Genomic DNA, 25,862 nt, shown 5'->3' on the forward strand with positions numbered 1-25,862 from the left:
CAATCATTTCCACTCCAATGAAGGTTTGGTGGTGCACAAGGTGGTGTATACCACAAACACTCACAACCTTGTGCACCACCAAACACTCACATAACGTTGTCATCACACACACCGCATTGATGCTTTGTGATATATGCACAGTGGCATAACTCTGAATGAAAGGTAATTTCTCCTTCAATTACTCCAAAGGTTAACTCTAACCTCACATTTGACACGCTGCTGGCACGGTAACATACATCAAGATCGCAGCCAGTACCGTACCAGTATATCTAAGTAAATGCAGCCTCCTTGCAGCCACTAAATGGAAGATTTCTGAAATTCCTCATAAAGTTAAATCTACAAAAGAACACTTACATAATACGCTGAATGTGTGGAGTGTAACCTTTCATCCTCATCGCAACTGTTATAAAGCAGGTTGAAAGGTTACACTTGCTCTGTAGGATAGTTCATGTAGTTTATTGTGCATCAGGCTACATCAGGTCACATCAGGTTTCATCAACATAAGTAATCAAGGTGCTAGGAAAATCATATGACGAGCCCACTAGCTCACACCACCCAGGCTACATCTTCATCAACTGCCTGGATTAGAACTCCAACCACGTAACTTTCTTCTCAGACACACAGGGTTCCACAGTGACATTCCACAATGACATCACCACTCACCCGGACATGCATACAGTGACCAGGACCAGACTTAACATTGTCTCTCTTCCACACCACTCCTCCCTCCAAACCAGTATCCTTCCCTCCAACCACCACTACCCCCTTCAAACCAATACTCCTCCCTCCAACCACTTCTTCTCTGGGAAAGAAAGGGTGTACTTGTGCCCAAAAGGGAGTGTAGAGCCAGGTACTAAATCGAATTTGCAGTACTCAGGACATTGTGGCGGAAATTCTCTAGAATCCTTTTCTTAGAATATGTCAAGGAATTCATAGTAGGCCGGAGAGACGCAACCCATGCTAATGGAAGGTAAGGTAAAAGGATCAGATGTACAAGTAGCAGAAGCCTTGAGTAGAGCACTAGATGTTGAGTTGTAGCAGGCTTTGGTACAGAAGTAAGAGTCCAATATTAAGGTCTTGAGTGCCCAGTGTATACAAGGGTTATGTCTTTGTAACCAGGGTGCAAACAGAATTACACAGAAAAGTTCCGCTCGGATGAGGTCAAACGACACCATCTCCTGATGCGGATTGATTCTCATGGGCGAAAAGAAGTCTTTTTCTGTTAAAGGTCCTCAGATAAGACATGCCTTCAACAGGCTGATAGGCCTACTTGCCTTCTCTCTATATCTTATTGTCCTCAACCTTTGACTGTCTATAAAGACTCCTGCAGTTCCACTATTCAGGAAAGCAGGGGCCTCCAAGGGGGTTATGTTTGGAAATGGAAACACCACGCAGAGAACCATTAATATGGAATCCAAAGACTGAGCAGAACAAGTCGGCACCAATGAGGGACTTTCCAGAACATCCCCAGTCTACGCCCCTCCTCGGACTGGACTCTGGCATTTCCCTGTCTCCGTGGGTTTACCTATGGGAAATTACTGAGCAGATGACCCTTGGATTTGCAATAGAGGCACAATCCTTGTTCCCTTCTCTGACATCTTTCATTCGGGGTTAGAGGGCTTGTGCGGCACCTATCTGCATCAGCTGGTCTTCAGCCTGAGGCTCCGCTACAGTTGGAGCGACCAGTGATCTAGAACTGAAAATACCTCCTTGTGTACGACTGCGCTCATCCCTTCATTCCGACTGGCTACATTAGATCTGGAGCATCATAGAAATCAGGTCTTCAAGCGAAGCGGGGCACGCTACCCACGCCAGATCGTCCTTGCTATCATCGTTAACACCTCGCGGGGCACGCTACCCACGCCAGCTCGTCCTTGCCATCATCGTTAACACCTCGCCTGACGATGGGGTATTGAGCTGCCAGTTTCAATGCGGTTACATAGGTCAGTACTTCCGATGATCCCTGTTAGAGATTCAGAAGAGTTTCATAAACTGTTAATCAAACATCTCCTTCAGAGCCTGTGTGAAGGTATGTCAAATGAGAACTTGCGGAAGTAACCACTGGGGTGACCCCTGCCAGGGCATTCACAACCATATTTGAAACCATAAAGGCGATCTTGGCTCGATCATTAGCAAAGACCACAGTTAGGAAGATGAAATGCACAGTACAAGCATCCAGGAATTCTCAAAGTTGCCTAGGGGAAGCATGAAACTTCCCGAAGGAGGATCAGGTGGTGATTCTCTGGAAGCAATCATGTGGTCCATCGTAGCATTTTCAGTCTTCAGAATATGGCTCTCTGTAGTGAGGCCCTGATTGCATTCACATGTTCTTGTGACTGATCCATGTCTCAGAAATCAGTGTGGCGTCGCAAACTCTCATGCCTCACTCGAGTTGGCTCCTTCGGTATGGTCCATTCTGGAGAAGGAGCGTTTTGAGTCGATCTGATCTCCTTGTGTCTTGGGGCTATCTTAGAAGAGATAGCGATGATCTGTACTAGTAGCCACCATGCCCACCTGATAGGGAAAGGTCCAGGCAAGGGAGAAATCAGAGGGTCGAGCCAGTGAACAGGGGAAAATGTCAGTGGCAAAAAAAAAACCTTGGTGAATGAATGCCACTGACAGTAGGTGAGGTAGAAAATTGGAAAAGAATGGAGGCAGAAAGCCGAAGGCACGAAGGCGAGGCAAAAAGGAATTAGAACACAGACAGGAAAAAACAGGAGAAGAAGCTGGGAAGCATCGCACCCACGTAGCTCAAGCAAGAACAACACAGGTTGCGACGCAGAGCTCAGTCCTCTCTTCGGTGTCATGAGGAATCTGGGTCCTGATGGCAGTCGCCATCCTGGATAAGGACTAGACCAGCAACCACATTTACCGTCCTATTATAATGGAACTACGTTACGCCCCAGCAGTGCCATAGCGACCAGCAGGTTGCAGTGAATGGAGTAGTAGTGAAGAGGAGTGGGAGGAGATGTAACATTAAACGGTGGAGGTGAGGAATAGGGGGAGTGAAAGATCTAAAGGAGGGAAAACTGGTGGGAGGAGCAAGGCGTAGGGGTGTGGTAATAGTTGGAGATGAAGAGGTGTGTATGACTGCACCAGCGTAAAACCAACAGAGTAAGTCCAAGGCACTATTCAAACTTCCATAAGAACACTAATCCTTCATTAGAGTAGGGAGTGTTAGGAAGACCATGAGGCAGTTTAGCCTGCATTCAGGGAACCAAAGGTAGAAGAAGAAAGAGCTTATACAGCAGGGGTAAATAGTCAGTAGTATTAACCAGGTGGTTACAGCTTCGTGGGTTAGGGAGAAGGGTCAAGACAAGAAAGAGGGATGGCGCTACGTCCCAGAGGAAATAAAAACCCTTTAACTGTCTCAAAGACTCAGAGTGTTTTCTGTGCCATCCGTGACACCTATCTGCCATCTTAGATTCCACTCCTCCCAGCCGGCTACTCTCTACTGCTGCCCATGCAGGGCCCAGATCTCGCTTTTCCTCAGCACGTGATTCGCCGATTAGAAACACTATTGGTACGTTTTTAAGAGATCGCTGTATAGAAATTGCTGGCTCACTGGTTACTCGCCAGACTGCCTTCACAAGGAAATGCCCTGCTAGGAGACAATTGGTCACTGTCTCACACACTGAGAAATGTGCAGTCAGAAAAACCATGCGCTTGCAACATTGTATCAGGTGCAGGTCTCCAGAGCTCACATGTAGAAGAACCAATTGTCGGAGAACCATGAACTTACAACACTGTGCCAAGCATGTATCTTCAGAGCTCACCGAGTCTCTGGTGCTTTCAAGTGCCTAACCTCAACTGGAGGATGGAACTCAAACGGTATCGGGACAAATATTATTTCCGGCATGTGAATGAACAATACAAAGGTTTAATTTCATGTTTTCAGTGTTCATGGTTTTCCACGTTCTGTTGGTGTTTTTCAGGGGTTTTAAAATGTTTTAACATTTTATGTTTATTAGTGTTTCCCATTCTTTCCCTCAAACAAATAACAGACAACTGTTTTCCAATGTAGACACAAATGTATCTTTAACTGCTGTATATATAGTATGCGCAATTCTTTTGAAGCAGAAAAACACAGATACTGCTGTTGCACTCCTTGCTATCTCTTTGCATTCTTGGACTTGTAGGCCTGAATTAATAATGAAAAGGGAAAACTACACATACAAAAGTGCAAAGAATCAGGATGCCACAAGCACCAGTTGTGTGACATGGGGTGAGGTAGCAGCCTGAATTCATTTTGCACTGAACCCCAAGACATACTACCCAAAGATGATAAAAAATCATTGTGTTCGAGAAAGGAAGGGGAAGGTGCATGAGGGACAGAGGCTGGTCTATCAAAGCTACAAGCGGGTAAAAGCCATTAGCAACCTTCTTTGAAAAAAAAAACATTTGTAGGGAACTCCTCTTCTGATCACACAGACTACAACTGGGCACTTGCTAAACATATAAAGTTTGCAAATGTACTAAGTGGATGTTTAAATAGATTCTGAAACCATAAAAAAACAACTGGATATTTCTTTTTATGGGAATTCGGGATTCCAAATCACGGACATAAACAGCATATTCTTTAACTGATTTGTACAACGACGTTTTGCTGAAAACTTTGCAATTGGAGCAATAAAAGTGACTTTCCTTGGTGCATTTTCCCCAAAAGAACTTGAACGGACTAGTGTTTGATGAAGGTGTGTTTGATGGAGGATCTTTGAATACAAGGTACCATTTGATCAAATAGTCTATTTGGACCGTCTCTGACTAACTGGTTTTATTTTAGCCTTGTAGCGTCAGGAAGACCATTATAAACTCCAAATTGCTACTTTAAAAAAAAATAATACATGAACGATGCAATAGAATATAAAATTATTACGGGGAACATTTCAGTTTACATCGCATTCAATATGAGAATGTCTGAAAATGTCCACTAGATGGCAGTGCTGACCTTGTTTTTAATTTGAACTTGAATACAGTAATTCATGTATAGCCAGGACAATGTTCAGGCATTTTCCGGGTAAACCACAAAACGGGGGAAATATTTTCGGGGGGCATGACTGTGGTTACTTCGGTTTTCTTTGAAATCCAAAAGCCTAATTATTTTCTTTCTAGGGCTTTCCGTCTACCTAGCGAGAGCTTTAGGTTCTCTCAGATGGGGATAGGTACATAGGAGAGAGGAGGGGGCGGCTGTGTCTGCCCTCTACCATGTGGCACAAACCAAGGGAGGTGACATGGGGCTCCTCTCCAAACAGCCCCTGAACCTATCATCGACTGGCTCGGGAGGCACCAGGCCCCCTGAGACACCCCTGTTCTGTGCAGAGCCAGGCAGGGGACTATGTCACAAGAGCAATAGAGTACACACATTTCTTCCATATTCTAATGATTCACCATAGTTCCTTCTGCATGGCCCTCAACACCTACATGTTGAGGCTTATTCCCCTCAGGCCTTACTACAGCGTCACTCGCCTTAGGCTATCAGTTGCCCGCTATTTATGACGCTTATTGTCCCTCTCTTGGTAACTGAAGTAAAACTCATATAGGTCAAATATTGTTCTTCATTTGGGATTTTGAGTCATCTGGCATCACACATTTGCTCAATTAGAACTCATGATATGCTTTATTTGATAACAAAAAATAAGCAATGCAATCCCCTCATTTTTAGGCATATGATGTACTTATGCAGGTCCCATGGAAGCTTTTGAGTCCGGATATACTGTAATGTGTATTTGTATTTATTAAGTTTATATAGCGCTTTATGCCAAAGCGCTTTAAATTACAACAACAAGAATACATTAGAATAAACTAGAAGCATACAATTACAAAAACATGAAACAAACCATCAAAACAGTATGTAGAAGAATTTACCAAGGTCAAAACAGAGGAATAGAGCAGAGGAAGAATAAGAGGGAAGTAGTAAGGGAAGTCATGGTGGGGGAAGAGGATGAGATTTCAGGAGGGGCTGAGGGGGGATGAGAGGGAATGGGGAAGATGGGGAGATGTAGGAAGGAGGGAAGGGATGAGGGATGTAGGAGGGAAGTGGGGAAAGTAAGGAGGGATGTCAGGACGGGGGTGAAGAAGAAAAGATTTCAAGGAGGAAATATTTCAATGTGGAGTGCTTTCAAGGAGGAGTGCTTCAATTTGTAGCACTGTCCTTCCTGTATTCCACAAACTGCCCTCATAAAATCCTTCTTATTCAATTAGCTCATCTACAAAATATTGTTACAACATTTATTCCCATTATCTCTACCATACTTGTGAATGTATCAATACATTTTAATTGACATGCAGGAAGATTTAAAATGATACAATGTCATTTCAGCAGCATTGTTGTACAAAGGGAAGCAAGTTCAAAAGTTGACGTACAAAAGTGAAACAACTTGAAACATTATTGCCAGAGGTTGACCAAGACAAAGGTCAATCTTGTAAAACTTGTTGAGGTACAAAAGTTGAAATACAATGAAAGTAGGAACGTATAAGGAGTAAGGGCAAGGGAATCAGTTGGGAAAAGAGCCCATTTATTTTCCCAAAAAAGTTAAAGACACAAAAGAAGGCTCAAGTGGTAACTAGGGAGAGAGAAGGGGGGCAACCGCTATAAAAAAAAACAACAAAAAAGGGTTGACTTTCAAAAGAATTGAATTTACTAAAATAATACAAACTTGGAACAGTTTCATGTAGTTCAGGTCCTCCCACTTGGCATGTTGCCCTATGGACATGGAACCCTGATGAGACCTGTAGCCAAACCTACTTTTATTAATCATCTACCATGCACTTTGCTTATAAAATAGACTTTTGAAAGTACTTGCATATGTATGTTTTTTCATTTTCATACCTGAGGAGAAAGATAGACTCAGTGGATTCTCCAGCAAGTGCGCTTTTAGGACGCAATTCAGCAGGATTTTCTGGTGGAAACAAAATGGAAAGTTAGCACAAAGCATTTGGTAAGTTAACTGGACTGGTCACATTGGTGTGTGCAGAGAGAACACATATGCATAATTGTTCATAGAAATCTTACCCAGTTTGAAGGCTTTGTTAAAAGGTGAACTCTTTTCCAATCCTGTAGCTGGTACAGACTGAGATTGTGAATAATTGTCTAATTGATCCTTTGACTGTCTAATAGGAACAGCTAAACTGCTTTCACTGCAAAGTAAAAAAAAAAAAAAAGAATGAGACACCAATGACTTTACTGTAAACAGCTGTTCTTTTATACAGGTTTGCGTTTCTGTTTAATCCTAAGAACTATATATATGTATATGTGCCATGTCTGTAAAGGTGAGTTGGGCTGCACAGAGAAGGAGTACAGTTTAAGTAAAACTGCTGCTTGGGTGGGTGTACTCAGGCTGGCTAACAGCCTGTATAAAGTTAAGTATAAGTCTAAGATACACCTTACACCATGCGCAGATTTTGTTGGTGGATACTCCAAATATTGACACAAGTATCGTCACTGCCCCAAACAGCGTAATGAAACCACAGATCAGAAGGTGCCAATAGTCGTCTTTGTTTTAATCACACAGGTTGGATATGTCCACACAGACAAATCAAACGATTTCTGTTCATGATCTCTTCTGCACATACATAGTCAAGTAATCCGGAACACACATTATTCAGTCCTATTGTAACCAGGTCCCGATACCAAGATGCTAAAATATAAAGAATTCATAAATGTGGATATTGCTTTTTGCCCACTAACCACATTCTTGCCCATAAATCAGATTAATAACATGGGTACACTATCCCTGCATATAATTTGGTTTAGCTCACACACAAAGTCATGTTTCGACCTTGTTTTGGTCCTTTTCAAGGCTGGGCTACACTGTATATCTATAGAAGATTGCCTGTAAATAGTAAACGGAGAACAATATTAAAGACATATGAGGATTTGGATTAGGAAGATGACCAGGTTACGATGAATTTGAGAATGTAATTCATTTGCTAGTGTCTAGATCAAAAAAGTATATCCACATTTATGATTTGTGAATTGTTTACATTGTAGAAACTAGGTATCAGGACCTTGTTACAATAGGACTGAATAATGTGTGTTCTGGATTACTTGACTATGTATGTGCAGAAGACATCAACAGAAATCATTTGATTAGTCTGTGTGGACATATCACTTTCCTCCCTTGACTATTGCAATTCCCTCTACCTTGGACAGCCCCTCTATCAGATCAATCGTCTTCAGGTCCTTCAGCATGCTACGGCCAGATTTGACAATGCTAAGTATGGCTCACGTTTCCCCAGTTCTGCGCGCCAGCTGCACTGGCTTCCGGTTGCCAAACATACCCATTTCAAGACATTGTGCCTCGTCCACCGCACTATTCATTTTACAGGTCCCAAATACCTGCAGAAGACATTTTGCTGGTATGTTCCCTCTCGCTCCCTTTGTTCATTTTCCTTCATGCCATGGATAAGCATCTCCACTTCAGACGTGCGCTCAAGACCCACTTTTTCTGAGTCCCTTTTCCCTCTGTTGTGTCGGTCTACTAGCGTCAAGTTGCCTTTCAGTGTTCATGCGCTCTATACATTCTCAAAAAAATCCCAAAAAAATATCCAACCTTTGTGATTAAAACAAAGACAATTATTGGCACCTTCCGATCTGTGGTTTCATTACGCACTTTTGGGGCAGTGACTATAATTGTGTCAATAAATCAAATCTGGTTAAATGAAACAAGCATTTATTACAGGGATCAACATTTCAAGTTGCAAGCTACTAACCAGACATACTAAGTCACCCACCACCTCCATTCTACACATAGATGAAGCACACCATTTCTTACTCGCCAAGAGTCAATTATCACTAGCCAATGGCTAGATGGAATAGCTGCTGTGCGGTCCTTGCCAATAGGGATACTGGGAGTAGATGCAGATGTTGATTGGGAGTCTGGGGACCTTTGTGCACCATTGGTAATACAATGGGCAATAAAGAACTGATGCAATGTAACTGTAGCAAATGAAACACATTCAAAATTATACTAGGTATTGGTAGAGTGCAATCAATCAAATCACACATCCGATACTGGGGGAGGGGGTGTCCCCCGCACCCTTTCTCACTATATTATGCGCGGGGGTTGCAAGGCTGTCCCCCAGAAGCCTGTCCCAAAAAAGGGAAAGGACCCTGTAGCGCCGGTTGGCGATCACAGAAGTGAAAGGAAACAGGCTTTGCTGGGACACAGCGAGTCGGCAGGGTATAGTTAAACTTTTAAAGGGTTTTGGAAAGTAACCAAGACAGGTACGGAAGGTTGAGGAAGCATGTACCAAATCCCAAAACTGTGGTGAAGGTGCAATAGCTATACATTTTTGACACAAAGTATATGACTGCAAAGCTAGGGAAAAAACAGTGAGACTGGAATTAAAATGATGCCAATTCGAACATGAGTAACAGAGTAACACTATTGTTCATGATAAAATAAAGTGAATTAATTAAAACATCCACACATGCCAGGTGCACCTTTAGAAGGGCAGTATCAGGTCAAAGGAGGAGGGCATGTTCCCCCTCTTCTAGGTGCCAGGAAGTCTGCAAAACAACTCAATGTTAAGTATAGGAAAACAGGAAGGAAGAATGGTTTGCAAAATGAGGATTCCATTTCAGCTGACAGACTTGCAAACACAGAGCAAATGTGGGGGCAGAGGAGACGTGATGGCTCAGAGGTGTTTCAGATTTCTAAGCTGAGTAAAGTTCCATCGCTACCAAGTCACTGTCCATTGAAACATAGTGCAGTCCATTCAAAGACATGCCTGTCCATATAGTTCAATGTACATTTAAAGAACACCATTTCTCATAATTCTCTAATATGAAAACACAGTTATTACTGCCCACATAAATTGTGACTTCGCCACCTACTCTTAGTGCAAGGCAAGTTTCAGGCTGACTCTATTGGCACACTGCAGTATGTCCAGCCTGGCAGGATCTAGGGGCCCAAAGAAAACTGCCTTTATGTTGCAGATGTAATGTTCATATCACCTATTCTTCACAGGGGCAACATTAGGATAAGTAAGTTGAACTGCAGCAGAAACTCTTCACAAGATATACATTGCAACATCTACTTCACTAACCTTCTGAGGATATTTATCCATTTCTATAACACCGTAGAAATCTAACTTGGAAATACTTTGGTACAGGCTCCAGCCTCATCATCATACTTTCCTGTTCTGCACCCTGGGGGTCCTGAGGCTGCCAGCCCTCAAGCATCATCATGAAAAAAGGTGATAACTGGTAGTGAATTCATCTTTATTTCGAAGCACAACCGACTTCATAAAAGACAACATACAAAAGCTATACAGATTAAGAGAAATACATTGAAAAAAAAGCAGAAAATAGGACAACTGCTGCAACCTCTGTCGATGGCAACGAGAGTATAAATCTGCTTGCTTCTTTTATTAAGCTGCATTTGACTTCCTTAAGATTGCAATTACAAATCTTGACCTAGGTTTATAGAAAAATGGACAGAAAAACAGAAGGTGAAACCAGCTCATGGGATGGAATAACATTGCATGGACATCGGATATTTGGTTCGGAGCCCATGCAATTTCTGCCGTCGTATCCCTTAACTAACTACAATAGGCAGCTTGTCATCAGATGGAGCAGAACATTCCTCTTTTGCTTGCAATGAAACCAGCACAAATAATCTGCATTTTGCCCACTGCAACCAAAGGTGGTAAGGAACTCATGGTGGCAACAGTAAAGACAGACACAAGTGATCACAGCTCAAGGGTGTTTATTAAACTGTATGCATGGGTGAGAAAAAACACCTAATCTAAACCTAAGATGGGAGCAAGTTACGACCATCAAACAATAATAAGGCAGTCCTAGTAGTGTCTTGTCAAATAAAAAGAGCCTACACTAAAAAACCCATTGCCAGTCCTTACCAATAAGTTACCAAACGAGTGTGGGCTAATGTTCACCATAAAAGAAAGAAGTGTTCAGAAAATGATAAGTCAGGATGGTATGGCAGGATCTCCCTTCCCCACATTTTTAGCACGGGCAAGGCAGGACTCCTGATCGCAACACACTCCTGGGCCTCTCCAGCACGAGGTTCACAAGTCTGTTCAACGATACCAGAACCTTCAAGGGCCAAGTCTCTTTCCTCAAAGTCTATTGCCTTAGAAGGCCTGCTAGATCAAAACAAACAAACGAAAGTTCCGTCGGTGGTCTTGCACCTTGGGCGATTGCTCTTCTCCCCTAGGATCTCCCTCTGCCGGTCTTGGATCCTTCTTGCAAAATGGGCCTCCCTCCGTCGGGTTCACTACGTTCTTTCGAATACACCTTGCAACATTCAAGAGCCTTAATATCTTTTTAAACAACCATTACTGTGGATAACCCTCAGCCGGGTTCACTCTTGTCGACACAATGTTCACAGTTGTATTACTCTTCACCCCAACTCGCAGGCATCCCTCAGCCGGGTTCACGTTTGCCAAATATACCAGTTCACTCTGTTTTATCTCAATGCGGAATTCACTCTCAGTAGCTTTCCCCTTGGCATCCCTCCGTCAGCGGGTTTCCCTTCCCCTAGCTTTCTCTCGGCAATGGGTCAGAGACTTTCGATTGTACAAAAGATTTGACGTTACCCTTGTATGATCACTCTGACATCTCACGCCACCCTTTCCTAGGGTCTTCCGGTACTTGCAGTTTCAACACAAAACAAATGTGGGCCAGCAAGAGTGCTTCGAATGAGCACTCCTGCGGCGCCTGAGCACTCTGCAGATCGCCCTTGTCTGGGCTGTCCCAAAGTTCAAACACACACACAAGTTCATTCTTCTCAAGTTCCTTGCGTTCATATAATGTTGCCACTTACAACATTGAGCTCAACACTGTTTGGTTTGCCATCAGCGTCCTCCGACTCCCGGGCTGTGTTGAACCAGTTGGCTTGTCTTGTTTCTGGAGTCAAGGACGCTACCACGGTAGCCAGCCTGCCTCCTCGCCTGTGCTATTAATGCGGGAGACCCCCGTGCACCGTTAACATATGTTCCCCGACACGCCAGCTACAACTCGCGGTCTTATGATTTCCCTTTCGGAGGCTTCGCGGGACTAAGTTGAAAAGGGCAAGGGCAGTTCCCCCTTTGTCGTCCCTCCAGGTTTCGCCACCTTTCTCCTCTTTTTGAACTGCCGGTCCGGATTAGCGGTGTCCTCGTGCTTTTGGTCTTGCTCGTAGTGTGCTCTCGTGCTCCGCCTTTTCTCCCTGTGATGAAGGTAAAGGGCCATCAGATGTGCGTGGTTATTGTCAATTGCCTGACTCTGCCTGACCCGTGTGTTAGGACATGTCAGGTAAACGGCTCTGGTGTTAGGCCGTTGTCTGTTAGGGTGTAAGAAAGTGTTTGTGTCAGAAAATGGGGGGGGGCAGAGCTTCTAAATACCCTACAGGGTAGGATGGGTAAAAAGTGCTACAAGGAAGGGGGTAGCACGTCTTGCCCGTCAGCGTCCCAGTTCCACTCCCCGAAGACCCCCCATCCAGGTTATCCTCTCCCACTGGTCTACCCCCACGAACAGGATCCAATAGCGATGGCCGTGTCATGGCCACCTGGATGACAGATCCCAGAGGACTAGTAAGAGAGAAACCTTCAGGTAATATTCCTGCAGGCAACGCACATGACTTGAGATTTCTTGGTGTTTATTTATTCCATTTGTATAGCCCACACAAGACCTGGGGCATCAGGGCGCTGGAGAAAACCAGTTGCATGTGGCCTGGAGTCGAACAGGCAGGCAAAGTGGCTACTTACAGGATGTGAACAGGATACTTAGTCCACAAACATAGTGAGGATACATTACACCTGTAATTCTTGTTACATCAGGTACAGAGGAGGGAAGGAAAGAATACACAGACGTTTTGATTTAGAGCGTGTTGGTTATTTAAACAGCCAGGTTTTAAAGGGCTTTGCGGAAGGACCAGTAAGATTTCTCTGCTCTTATTTTTTATGCTCTGGGCCGAGGTGCCTGCAAAAAGGACATTGAAGTTGTCGAGCCTGGCAAGTACAACTGCACGAGCAATAGTTAGGCAGCTGTCTGGAGAGAGGAAGGGCCTGGCAGCATTGAGTTAGTTGAGTAGGCTGCTGACGAGGATATAGCACTAATTTAGCGGGTTAGGGAGAGTGTAGCGTCAAGGTACACTGCAAGGGTTGTTACAGCTTGTGAGACTGGGATTATTGTGCCATCGATGAAGAAGACCGAGTACTCAGGATCTAGTTTTTTCAGCAAAGCTGGGAGCACCACGATAAGCAATTCAGTCTTCTCATCGTTGAGGCAGAGGCCATGGGTCACCATCCAGGCTTGGACGGTGGCGTAGGTTAAGCTCAGTGTGCCAGCATCATCTGTGTAGGTGCCAGAGAGGGGGAAGGAGAATTTGGTATACGCTATGCCAAGGGAGTCCAGGAGGTCGCAGACCGGTTTTGTGAATATGTTGTAGATCGTCAGTGAGACACCAGACCCTTGGGGTATGCGACAATTGATATGGGAGGTCTCTGCACTGGCAATCTCAGAGCATTCTCAGAGAATACTTTAACTTACTGTACTATCAAGGAAGGAGGCAATCCAGGTAGCTGCTTACGGGGAGAAGGAGGCTGCCGCAGTGAGGTGATGGCAGAGAATGTTGTGATCGACTAAGTCGAAGGCCGCAGACAATTCTAGGAGGAGCAGTAGGGAAGGTTTCCCTTCATCCCTAATCTCGTCCATCTGATTTTTAAGGTCGAGGAGTGCCGGCTCTGTACCATGCCCTTCGCAGAAGCCAGATTGGCGAACTCCTAAAATAGAGTTTGCTTCTAGGTGGTGTTGAATTTGAACATAGGCTGCTCTATTGAGAATTTTTAGTAGGAAGTGGACTGTTGTGATGGGCTAGTAGTTATTGGGTAAGGCAGAGCCAAGAGACTGTTTCTTTAGCAGAGGTAAAACCCAGGGTTCTTTGAGGCTGGAAGGTACGTGGCAGGATGAGAAGGAGGCATTGATGAAGGCTGTAATAAACACTGCCAGTGCCTCAGCAGATTCTTTGATGAGAGTGGTGCGGCAGACGTCCTCTTTACACCTAAATGGCTTTCGGTTCTTTAGGATGTGCATGGTGTCTTGAACTGAGATTTTGTTGAATCTGAATAGTGAGGTACATGGAATGTTGGAAATGGCACTGTGGGTTGCTGTCATTCCCTAGCGAGAGTATTTTAGGCTGTCTTGTTTGGCAACTTTTTTTTCTCAAGTGTCTCAATTTTTAGTAGCATAGCGTTCTGTATACTGGTTTACCAAACTACTTCTTTAGTTACAGTGGATACTGTTGGGACTGGGGCATGTAATTCCTTGAGAATGGCGAATAGTTCTCTAGTGTCTGAATTGGTGTCGGTTATTCTTGTGTTGAAGGTAGTGGCCTTGGCTTGGATAATAGCTTTTTTGTATTGTTTGGAAAGGGTTGCAAATTGAGGGCAGCGGTAGGGTTACTTTCCCAGCTAGTTTCGGCAAGTCTTTTTTCAGTTCCAAGAGACACAAGATCCTGGGGGTACCAGGAGTTGATATGAGCTACAAGTGTAGCTTTTTTGGGTGCTAGGGGGCAACAGTGCTGATTGCACTGGTCAGGGTGTTAGTGTCTAGGCTCTTCGGGTCAGAAGTGTCAATGAACTCTGGTTTAACAGCATCAAGGAGCGGTGTGAGACGGTCTCATTAGTTTTCTGGAACTGCGGGCCAAAGAGGGTGGTAGTAACTTAGTTGGAGGTTTGGCTTGTGGGGGATTATGAATGTGATGATATGGTGGTCTGACCACGGTCAGGGAGTAATGGCTTTGAACGAGATCTGGCAGTTGAGGTCAGCTAGCCAGTCCAGGGCGCGTCCTTTGATGTGTGTGGGGTTGTGGATATGCTGATTGAAGCCTAAGGCAGTTATGGAGTTTGCTAGTGAGATGGCTGGTAGGTCGGTGGGATCGTTCAAGTCTAAATTGAGATCCCCTAGGAGAAACATTTGTGATGAAGGTTTGATATTGTCTCCAATGGATAGAAGTAAATCTTCCTCAAATGTGGAGAAGCGGCCGGGTGGGCGGTAGATAATGTGGGCGGTGATAGTGCTGGTAGTGGAGGTGGATAAGTTTACAGATAGGATGTTGCAGTTATTGTTAAGCAAGGGGTTAAATTTTCTGATATGTAGGTGGTCTTTTGGCAAGAAGGGCAACTCCACCGCCTCTGGAATTCAGACGATTACTGCTGAAGACAATGTAGCCTGGAGGGATGGCAAGGGATAGTGCCGGGCCAGAAGCCGCATGTAACCAGGTTTCGTGATGGCAAGAACATCGAGATTATTTACTGTCGGGAGGTCATGAATGACTAAGAGATGTGTAATAATAGAATGAGGAGGTGTGTGCACTCCACAAAGCATATTGTCAAGGGCGGTATTTACGTTAGCAGGAACAAAAGTATTAAGATCACATAGCCGATTCACAGTAACAGCATTGGTCATGGTGCTCGTGCAGATCTCTGCTGCCCATATATTTAACATAGGCATTGACATGTTTCTGGAATGCTAATTTAGTACATGCTAGCAGAACTGCATCGTCAGCATAAGACTACACAGTGATATTTCTCCCTGCAACTCTAGGTGTGTCCTTTGTGACTTTATTTAGTTCCATTGCCAGATTGCAGACAAAGGTTGAACAATAATGGGGCCAGGATGCACCCTTGCTTGACCGCATGTGAAATATCAAATGACAGGGATCATTTTCCTTTGTTTTTCAACTTCACTGCCGCTTTTAGGCCTGTATGTAGCGACATTAATATATTCAAAATCGGCACCGGTAGGCCCATAGTTTTGAGCAGATTCCACCGCTTTTCACGGTTTACCCTGTCAAAAGCTTGACTACGAATCATGATCCCCAAGTAGAAAGGGTTGTCGTATCCTTCGATATACTTGTCCAGAATCGAGCTACGGTTCAGGACCTGCTCCACTGTGCCAACTCCTGCCCTAAACCCGTATTGCTCCTCGGGCAAAATACGGTTTTCTTTCTCCCAACTGGCAGTTGACAACGCCTGGCTCCAAAGATATGAGACTCCTACCGCCAGTAAGTACAGGCCTTAGATAGGGAAATCATGCATTTCCCCATTTGGAGTCAGACACACGGACCGATAGGACTAGACTTTTAACCAAACACATTTCTTTAAAGTGTATGCATTTTAAATAAAGGCAATTCATGGTCGTGACGAGTTTTTATTACTTTAAATGCAATAATAGTTTACAATACTGGGGGTTTGGTTGAGCAGCTAAACAACATTGCTGCTTAAACTCTAGCTCTGTTATATTCCAGCTTTATTTGCCAAATAACATCAATGCTCAGCACCCACAGATTTCTACTATAGCAGATTATGTTGTGGGAATATCCTGTACTTGGCGTTTTAGAACTCCTTGCCTCATCCGTGCCTCGCTGACTGACCCGAGCTGGCAGACAGCGGTTTATGCCCAGAGCGATCCTTTCAGCTGGACGTGGATCCCCCCTCCAATGCGACCACTTGGCTCTGCTCTCTGACCTGGAAACACTGCAAGCCTGGGCATAGTTCCTGCACGGGCCAGTGCTAATCTCCTGCATAAGGCATTCATTATTTCAGTGTTTCTGGAGTTTTCAGTCAGCATGAGGAAGATGCACCTTCTGGCTGGACATAGAACTCATGCGATCCTGTGCAACGGCCCTACTGACACTAAACAGCTCGCTGTACGACACTGTGTATTACTGCCAGATGAGCCAACCTGCGGGCAAAGTGTGCTAGAATATTGGTGTTGTTGATGGCCCGTGCGCAACAGTCTCTTCATCTCATTTTGGGATATACTTCACTTAATAGACTTAATTAGCCATGTTTTGGTAAACTTAATTCACTGGATTTCATGTATGTGGATTTTACTGGCTCAGCTTTGTTTCATCCTTTCCACCCAAAGTGAAACATGGATTTCCATATACTCCTTTGCGGTAACTACATTACAAGACAGAAAACAATAAAGGCCCCTTGATAGAATAATAATTATCTTCTACATGACATTCTTGGCTGTATTTCATTTTGGTCTGTAGGTGGAGTCCGTGCAATGGCACGGTCATAACAAAAAGGCATGACAGTATGGATAATTTGCCCAAAGCAATCCCTAAATCAAATGCCCCTCTGCCTCCTGACAGGGAAGAGAGTGCTGTATTGTTCAGTACGAACCCCCGAGCCTCAAATAAAGCACAACATATTCCCGGAACCATGCAGGAAGCCTTGGTATATGTAAATTCTTATTTGCGTGACATTATTGCCAGCATACATCCGTGGCAGAATGGGCAAAGGGAAAAAGAGTTCTACAATTATTGATGCTGAAACAAGGATTGAAAGAACTGAAGATAATGTCTCCTCTCTCCAAAACAAGTGCACCGGTTAACCAAAGACAAACACAAACTCAAAGCCAGGTGTGAAGACTTGGAATTGTGAACTCCATGCAACAATGCTTGCATTGTCGGGGCTGAGGAGGCTGCGATCAGAGCTCTGCATGGAGATCTTGTACAACCCAGTGCTTTCACCCCATATTTTGGTCATAAGGGCACATCGTTCCTTGCCTCATAGGCCCAAACCGGGGGTCCTCCCTGACTGATAATTGCCAGAATCCTTAATTATAGAGATTGTGACCTTATCTTAAAATATGCAAGGGAGAAGGAGAAATTACTCAACGTAATTTTCTTTCTATTGAGTCTTCACCCGCAGATTCCTCATCAGATAGATATCATTTTCCAGCTCTTTCGCTCCTTGAAACACTTGTGTATAGGTGCGTAATAAATTCCATATTATATCCTACTATATATCATAGCTGCTCAGAAAAAACTTCAACAGGGGGTGCAGTGGACCTCGACTCGGCCGTCGATCCGCCTGGACTCGGTGCTCAATCGTCAGGCATCGCATGTATACTGTGTCACCATGCTCCGTACCTCAGTAACCAACCCCCACACCCCCAAGCTCAGCCGCTGCAAAGTAAAATAGCGAGAAAGGAAGGCCAAACAGTGAATAAAGGGTTCGAAAAAAAGGATCCCCATATGGATACGTCAGATTTGAAAACCTATATATATATATGCAAAAATTCTGTTCGAGAGCCGACAGGAGTAGAGGAGCACTCTTCCACATCACCAAAGATGCGTACACACCAGGAATCAGAGTCCGTAAAAAATAGAAAAATACGTTTTTTATTCGTGCAACATGCACATGTTAAAAGCCATGAGCAATTAAAGTTCCCAGAGCACAGAATGCCGACGATTCGGCAGCATAACGTATCACCAAACCCGTGAATACAATAGGGAGGAGTTACATGCAGCTCAAACCATGACACAAAGAAGGGACCAATTCACTCTGCGTTCGCATGTTGCCATGTTGAGTTCCACTAATGAGGACCATGACAGCGTGCAATATACCAGTGTTAGGACTACTCCATATCGGAGTGTAGTGTCCATGCAAAGTATGCCTGTCTAGGTTAAATACCCTAGCACTCTGTAAAAAACTCCTCGGGTACGTTTCACCATGTGATGAAAGGTACCTAGTGCATCAATATTATTGCAGTGCAATGCTAGACGTCCCGAAGATGTAAGTGGACTGAAATAGGGTAGCCCACTTACTCTTGAGAGTGCACCCTGTTGTAGCAATGGAAAATAACGAATGCTGTAAACCATATAATTCCATTCCACAGCCAGTTTGACGGTAAACTTAAATAATGCAAAGTGATAATGCACCTTATATAGAACGAGTCGCGTGGCGAGCCCCTGGCTTGGTGTCAATAAACAGACCAAAATGGTCCTATGGCACAATGATGGAAACTGAACACAAAGAGCTCGGCATGTAGATCCTGGATCCCAAATACGAGGGCTGTAATCCTATTGCACCATGCTGTAAACTCCCAGTTAGCCTGAACGTAGGGGTAAGAGTATAGAGCACTGTATAGCACATCATTAGAGGATAAAATGCAAGATATTCGATAGGTACCGTAAATGCTAACGATAAGGTGCCAATGCATGGTAAACATATTCACATGGTCATTATTAATAGACATCTAATCTGGTTGTAAAGATGAAGAGAATAAAGTGCAGTGCATGATGAACATGATTTCATGATGAGAGTACAATACATAATGCAGTGCACCCAATACTGCATGTTGCAAGTAAAATGCCAATGCCTAGTTCACATAGTCTCAGAATAGTTATTAGTCAGCATATAGCACATCGCTTGTTTCAACATCTGACCAATAGTCAAAATGCTGGAAGTAAAGTGCCAGTGCATGGTAAAAAATCACATAATATGAGAATAAAATACAATATGTAGTGCACCCAGCACCGAATATTGAAAGTAAAGTGCAAATACTCATCAGTCTTCATATCATGATGGACATTGCACAACATCTAAAACATCCCTAGGTAGTCAGAAGTATAATGCAGTATAAACACACGTAAAGTGCGGAGTATAAAGTGCTAATGCTTTGCAATAATGGATTCATAATATCAGTAAATGTGCATCTCACAGGGATTCAAGTCCTGATCCCACAATGGAACTCAACATTCTATCAAATATGCCAAATGCTTGTGCAAATTACACGCAAAGTGCTGAATATAAAGTGATAATGCTTTTCAATAATGGATTCATAGTGTCAATGAATGTGCATCTCACAGGGATTCATGTCCTGATCCCACAATGGAACTCAACATTACACCAAATATGTCAGGTGCTAGTAACAAAATCTCCATCAGTAAAAATAAAAAATAAAACGAGTGACTGAAAACACAGAAGGCCAGAACTAAAGTACAAATCATGAAACCTTAAAGTGAAAAGTGTAGAGAGAAAGGAAAGAAAAGAAAATAATCACCCGGGACCAGATGAGTGTAGTGACAAAAACATAGAAATGAGCAAGAAAAATAACAAGAGACACACAACTATGCACAGAAAACCTAAACAGTATGGATGAGCGCACCCAGAGTGCGAGGTCAGCAAACAAAGAATCATGCGCTGAGGTTTCTATCTCGGAGCGGAGGTAAATACTACACTACTGGGTCATGGTTCAAAACACATCAGCAGAGACCACTAGATCATGCCTGGAGCCCATCGGTCTCATAAAGAAAACAATCACAATCAGCATGTGTATGCCTGATAAGTAACTGTAATTACAAAAAGGAATATCAGAGTTCAAAGTACGAGAAGGAGAAAAGACACTCCGTCAGATCAGAAAAAGAAGAAGAGAAAGACGAAATAAAATGAGAATTAAACACAGAAAACCACTAAACTAATGTTGTGGATAGAATTAACCCTGAACAACGGAAAATGCACTTGTGAATCATTGGCCTAGAAAGGTACAGAGTTCCTCATCGATGTTGTGACCCTTTGGATGTTTTCTCTCAAAATCCAAGATGCATCGTGTTTCCTGCTGTCTGAAGTTCCGTTCCCTATCGTCACCACGTTGTTCCATAACAATTCTATGTATGCCAAAGAAACTAAAACCATCCAACTTTCCACCATGGCATTCCAAAAAGTGTTTGGCCAAGGGGTAACTAATATAATTGTTGGTAATGGCTCTTACGTGTTGTTGTATGCGTATTTTGAGTTTACATTTCATGCTTCCGACATACCATTTGTTGCATTTACATTGTGGTACATAGACAACAAAGTCTGATTCACATGTGATGCGATCACTTATAGATATACAACACCCTAAATGAAACACAATTGTGGGCATATTTACACATCTTGCATCTAGTGCATTTGGTGAACCTCCTTCCTGGTCTCCTGAAGCCACATCCTGCTGTCATTCTTCTTATCCGGTGGCATATAGCTATTGACAAGCGTTCCGTTAATGGAACGATTTCTTCTGTAACAGATATCAGGATGAGAATTAAGTCTGATGCATAGATCACTATCCGCCATCAGGATTTTCCAGTGTCTTTTCAAAATCTGTCTGATTGATTGTGCTGCTGTGCTGAAAGTTAGTATCAATCGCATAACATTGGTGTCAGAGTTACGTGTCTGGACAGTTTTTCAAATGGTAAGCAAACTCATTCTCTGAAGGGTACAAGCTTTGATATAGGCACGTTCAATTATTCTCTTTGGGTAACATTGTTCTCAAAAAACCCACGCCGTGATTTTGCTCTCTGTCAAAAACATCCAAAGTTGAACAATTTCTTCGGAGACAAACTAATTCCGCATATGGCCCACACCAGATCAAATTCTTCTGGTGCCCACTCATCGCATGTAGGGGAGCATTGGTCCCTGTGGGTTTCATGTGTAGTTCTGTTGCGAGTATGTGGTCTACTACTCTCAAAATGACATCAAGATACGTAATAAAGGTGTGGCTGTGTGTCTGTGTGAATCTCAGATTATTCTCATTGGTGTTATGCAGTTTCACGAAATCTAGCCATCGATGTTCATCATTTGGAAGGGCAGTGAACAGGTCATCAATGTACCTGAGCCAAATGACCACATTATTTGTCACTGCCTCATTTTCTTCGGTCCACACAGTGAACTTTTCCCAGAAACCCATAGTCAGATTTGCATAGGGCGGCGCGAAGGTGGTGCCCATGGCGATACCCTGTAGCTGACGGAAATATTCATTATTGAATAGAAACGCATTGTTACTGAGGCAGAGATCAATCATGCCAAGTACCATTTCCGTGTGCAAAGGATAATTCAAGGATCGAGTGTTGAGGTAATACCTGCAAGCATGTTTGCCAAAATCTTGGTTTATAGAGGTGTATAAGGACACCACATCCAAGGTCGCTAGCGTATATCACATTCCCAGGGTAAATCATCTATATACGAGAGGAAGTCAGTAGTATCCCTTGCATATGAGTGAAGTGATAAGAGAAAAGGAAAGAGCACCTCGTCGATGAATATAGACCTATTTTCAAGTAGAGAACCTGAGAGAGTCACAATGGGTCTGCCGGGTGGTTTAGAGATATTTTATGCACTTTGGGCAGAAAATATATGGTGGGCATTACAGTGTTGGTGTTAAAGAGAAACCTGCAATTTACCTTCCTCCGAAATACCTTTGCCCTCCCATTCAGTGATGAATGCTTTCACCTTTGTCTCCAGGTTCTTAATGGGATTCTGTGTCATCCTTTCGTAACATTTCTTGTCATTCAGTTGTTGGTAGGCTTCCTTGGTGTAGTCATCCCGGTTCATGAGGACTATGTTTCGTCCCTTATCAGACGGCTTAATGATGCCATCTGATAGCTCATGTAATTCCTGTAGGGCGATTTTGTTTGGCACTGACATGTTTTCATATCTGCTTGTATTGTTTTTGGTGGATATATGTTTAAGATCTTCTATGACCAGGTTCTGAAAAGCCTCAATGCTACTCCCGGGTGTTACAATGGGGTTAAACCTAGACTTCGGTTTTAAACAGTTTAAGAGAGTCCAATCTGCATTTATATTAAGAGCTGAAAGATCAATCAGCTCATTACTCTCAGTGACATTCAGGCCTTCTTGCAAACCGCCAATAAAGGGTTAGAAAAAGGATCCCCATATTTTTTGGGGGGCTGGGGGAGAAGAGAAAGTGAGAGAGACATGCGGCTTGCTAGCCAGAAAAGCCTCCGGCTCGCGGACCATCACAAAGTCTCCCCTTTCCCGAGAACAGGCATACACCAAGTGCTAACGCTTTTTGAGGGGGGTGGACGGGAGGGGTGATGAGGACTCTGCGGGAGAATAAGCCATAGAAAGAACATTACGGTGAGTAATTTCTCCTTTAATGGATTGCCTTGCTCCCAAAGATGTCATCAGATAGTCTACCAAAGCAGTGGAACAACGGAGGCGGGAAAAAAGCTCACAGCAAAAGATTTTGCAACACCGCCCTACCAAAGGGAGCGCCGGCCCCACGAGTGACGTCCAGGCTATAGTGCCTCGTAAAAGTGTGGAGTGAGGACCAGGTTGCCGCCCAGGAGATGTCCCTAACTTGAACCCCCCCTTTGCAGGGCTATAGATGCAGAGACCCCTTCTGGTGGAGTAGGCTCTGATGTCAGGAGGCAATTCCTTGCCTGCGGATTGGTAGCATTCTGCAATACAGTATGATCCATCGCAAAAGTGTCTGCTTTGTCACAGCTACACCTTTTCTGGACAAGGAGTAGGCTACACACAACTGGTCTGTTTACCTATATACTGCTGTCCCTACCACATGGAAACTTCCTTAACTTAAGGCCCTTTTTGGGTCCAACCGGTGGAAGCGCTTATCCTCCCTGGAGAGGTGCAGAGGTGAGTAGAACTCGGGCAGATCTATCGTCTGGGAAAGATGGCATTCTGACACTACCTTTGGTAGGAACCCCAGCCTCACCTTAGGCGAAAACATTTTGCACAAAATAAATTGAAATGGTGGTTTGCAGCAAAGGGCCTGCAACTCACTGACCCACCTGGCCAAAGTGTTGGCAACCAAAAAAGCTGTTTTTAATGTAAGCAGCCGAAAGGAACAAGATTGCAAGGGTTGAAAGGGAGCCGCCATCAGAAAGGTGAGAACGAGGTTCAAATCCCAATCTGGGACAACAAAAGGAACAGGTAGCAACTTATTCATAAGGCCCTTCAGGAATCGAGCCATAACCGGGATCGTGAAAAAAGAACCTTGATCCAGAGACCTTTTTTTATTTAATTTCTTTATTTTTTTATTATAAAGCTATATAGTTTACAAATAAACTTTTAGCCAAACCAATCATGTCATAGTGCGTACAAGCACGCGAACCAAATCATGGGCAATTCCTCTAACACATCATAGTTTACTGCGGACATGCGCACAAACCAAATCTGCCAACGTCTGTTAGGCCGGTAAAACAGTTCAGAGGAGATAGTGTGTTATAACTCATAGATCCCTTTTTTCCAAGTCTTTTTCAAAGATGTTCTTATAAAAAGCAACCATAACTAAAGTTACTGAGATTTTAAGGCCTGCCAGCAGATGGGCCCACCACATATCCGAGGATATGGTTTGAAACTTAACCTGGAAGTGGCCAAAATAGCAAGTCCTTTGCTCTGTGAAGAAGGGGCAGGATACAAAAAGATGTTTAAGAGATTCTTTGCAATCTTTCCTCAAGCAGAACCTGCAGCCTGATGGCCTTCCATGTGTTGGATCTCTTATTGCAAAGATCTCTCCAGTTAGACAGAGATTAAAACAAATTCTCATAAAGCATCGCCTGATTTCAGGGTCTGGGCATTTGATGATGTACGGGTGGAGAGCCCCCCTTCCTGGGCCAGATCTTGGTAGAGACTTAGTTGGACTATCACATCATTTGTTTTTATCCAGTCGTCTAATCTCATTTTCTTTTTCACTGAGGCTGGGGAATATAGCAGGTCGTCTATTTGAATTTCAAAGGACTTTTTCAGGTCAGCACAGACTTTTCCCCATGCATTGACCCTTGAATTGGATATGCTATGTAGTTTCTCTAGGATAGCTTTATCATAGGCACTACCGAAACTGACAAACATTTTCCATAGAAACCACAGACCTCTTGAACACAGACAGATCCGCCAAGTACCCCTTAACTGTGGTGACCTGAAGGCCTGCAGAGGCTAGTGACAGAAGGAACTCCATCGGTGTAGTGGTGAGGCAAGAGATAAGGTCAATCTCGCGTTCCGTGTACCACGCCTCGAATCTTATCCACCTGCACGCGTACAGAGATCTTGTAGATGGTCTGCGTGCAGCCAGAAACACCCCAAGCACCTCCTCAGAGAGAAACAGTCAACATATCTCATCCTCTCAAGAGCCAAGCATTTAGGTTGAGGGATTCCGGGTTCGGGTGGAGCACCAGACCTGACTGGGTTAGGCGATCCGGATGGCAAGGCAGCCAGAGAGGTGGGCAGATGGTCAAGTCCAGAAGGTCCGAGTACCATGTCTTCCGCGCCCAATCCGGGGTCATCAAGGTCATGGTTGCTCAAACCCTCCTCAACCTCCTGAGATCCCAAGAATTGGCGGGAATCGGAGGGAAGGCGTAGTGGAGAGGGAAGGTCCAATCCAGCAGAAACGCATCCCCTAACACACAGTTCGCTGGGAATTCCCTCAAGTAAAACTGTCTGCACTTCCTGTTGGACTCCATGGCAAACAGATCCACCGTTGGGGTATCCCATAGAGAGAAGACCTCCTCTAGGACTTCCTGTCTGCTCAGAGCATTCGCCAAGCTGTTCTCTGTCCCCGCCAGATGAACTGCTCAGACCGAGATCTGGTTCTCTAACAGCCAGAACCAAAGCTGTATCGCCTCTCTGCAGAGGGGGAGGGAGTGCACGCCACTCTGCTTTTTCAGATGGGGCATGGCAACCATATTGTCTGTCAAGATCAGGACATGCTTCCCCTTCAGAGACGGAGCAAACGTCTTCAGGGCTAGCCTGATGGCTCACCAAAAGGAGCCTTTTGAGGTGCCACCTGGCTTCCATTGCTGACCACAGGCCGCTCACGTCCAAGTCCTCGCAGTTAGCGCCCCAACCTTTCAAAGATGCATCAGTGACTACTCAAGCCCGACGCCACGGAGGCCAGAAAGGTTCCCAGCCAGTAACCTTGTTGGCCCACCAAGAAAGGTTGTTGACCACGGACCTCAACACCCCGAGGACGTCCTTCAGGATTCCGAGGTACTGGGATCACTGACCTCGCAGGAGCCATTATAACAATCTCATTTGCAGCCTGGCCTCTAGCACTAGAAAAATACAGGAGGCCTTGAGACCTAAGAGGGGGAAGAAGGAAGCCGCTGGTAAGGTTTCCTGGTTCTGGAACAGACGCATCATCTGCGCAATGCTGACTACGCTCTCCTCGGGCGGAAATACCTTTCCCGGCCCGAGGGTCGAGGACTGCCCCGATTATGAATTGGATGTTCTGAACTGGTGTTGTAATGGACTTCTGCAAGTTCAGGGAGAAGCCCAGCCTGTGGAGTAGTGAACAGATGTCCCTGTGGTGGGACAAGACCTGC

General features: G+C 44.3%; 1 protein-coding gene across 2 annotated transcripts in view; it reads right to left on the reverse strand.

The window, feature by feature from the left end:
• Positions 1–25,862, reverse strand: part of ULK4 (unc-51 like kinase 4) — a 2,742,936-nt gene that overhangs the window by 2,407,299 nt on the left and 309,775 nt on the right. For both annotated transcript variants that reach the window (XM_069648276.1, XM_069648275.1), the window contains exons 10-11: positions 7,013–7,137; positions 6,830–6,899 (exon numbers count right to left, since the gene is read on the reverse strand). In XM_069648276.1, the coding sequence (XP_069504377.1) occupies positions 6,830–6,899; positions 7,013–7,137 (195 nt within the window). The remainder of the gene's footprint in view (positions 1–6,829; positions 6,900–7,012; positions 7,138–25,862) is intronic.

The sequence above is a fragment of the Ambystoma mexicanum genome, chromosome 2q, assembly GCF_040938575.1.
Source record: "Ambystoma mexicanum isolate Mex_15411 chromosome 2q, UKY_AmexF1_1, whole genome shotgun sequence".
NCBI lineage: Eukaryota > Metazoa > Chordata > Amphibia > Caudata > Ambystomatidae > Ambystoma > Ambystoma mexicanum.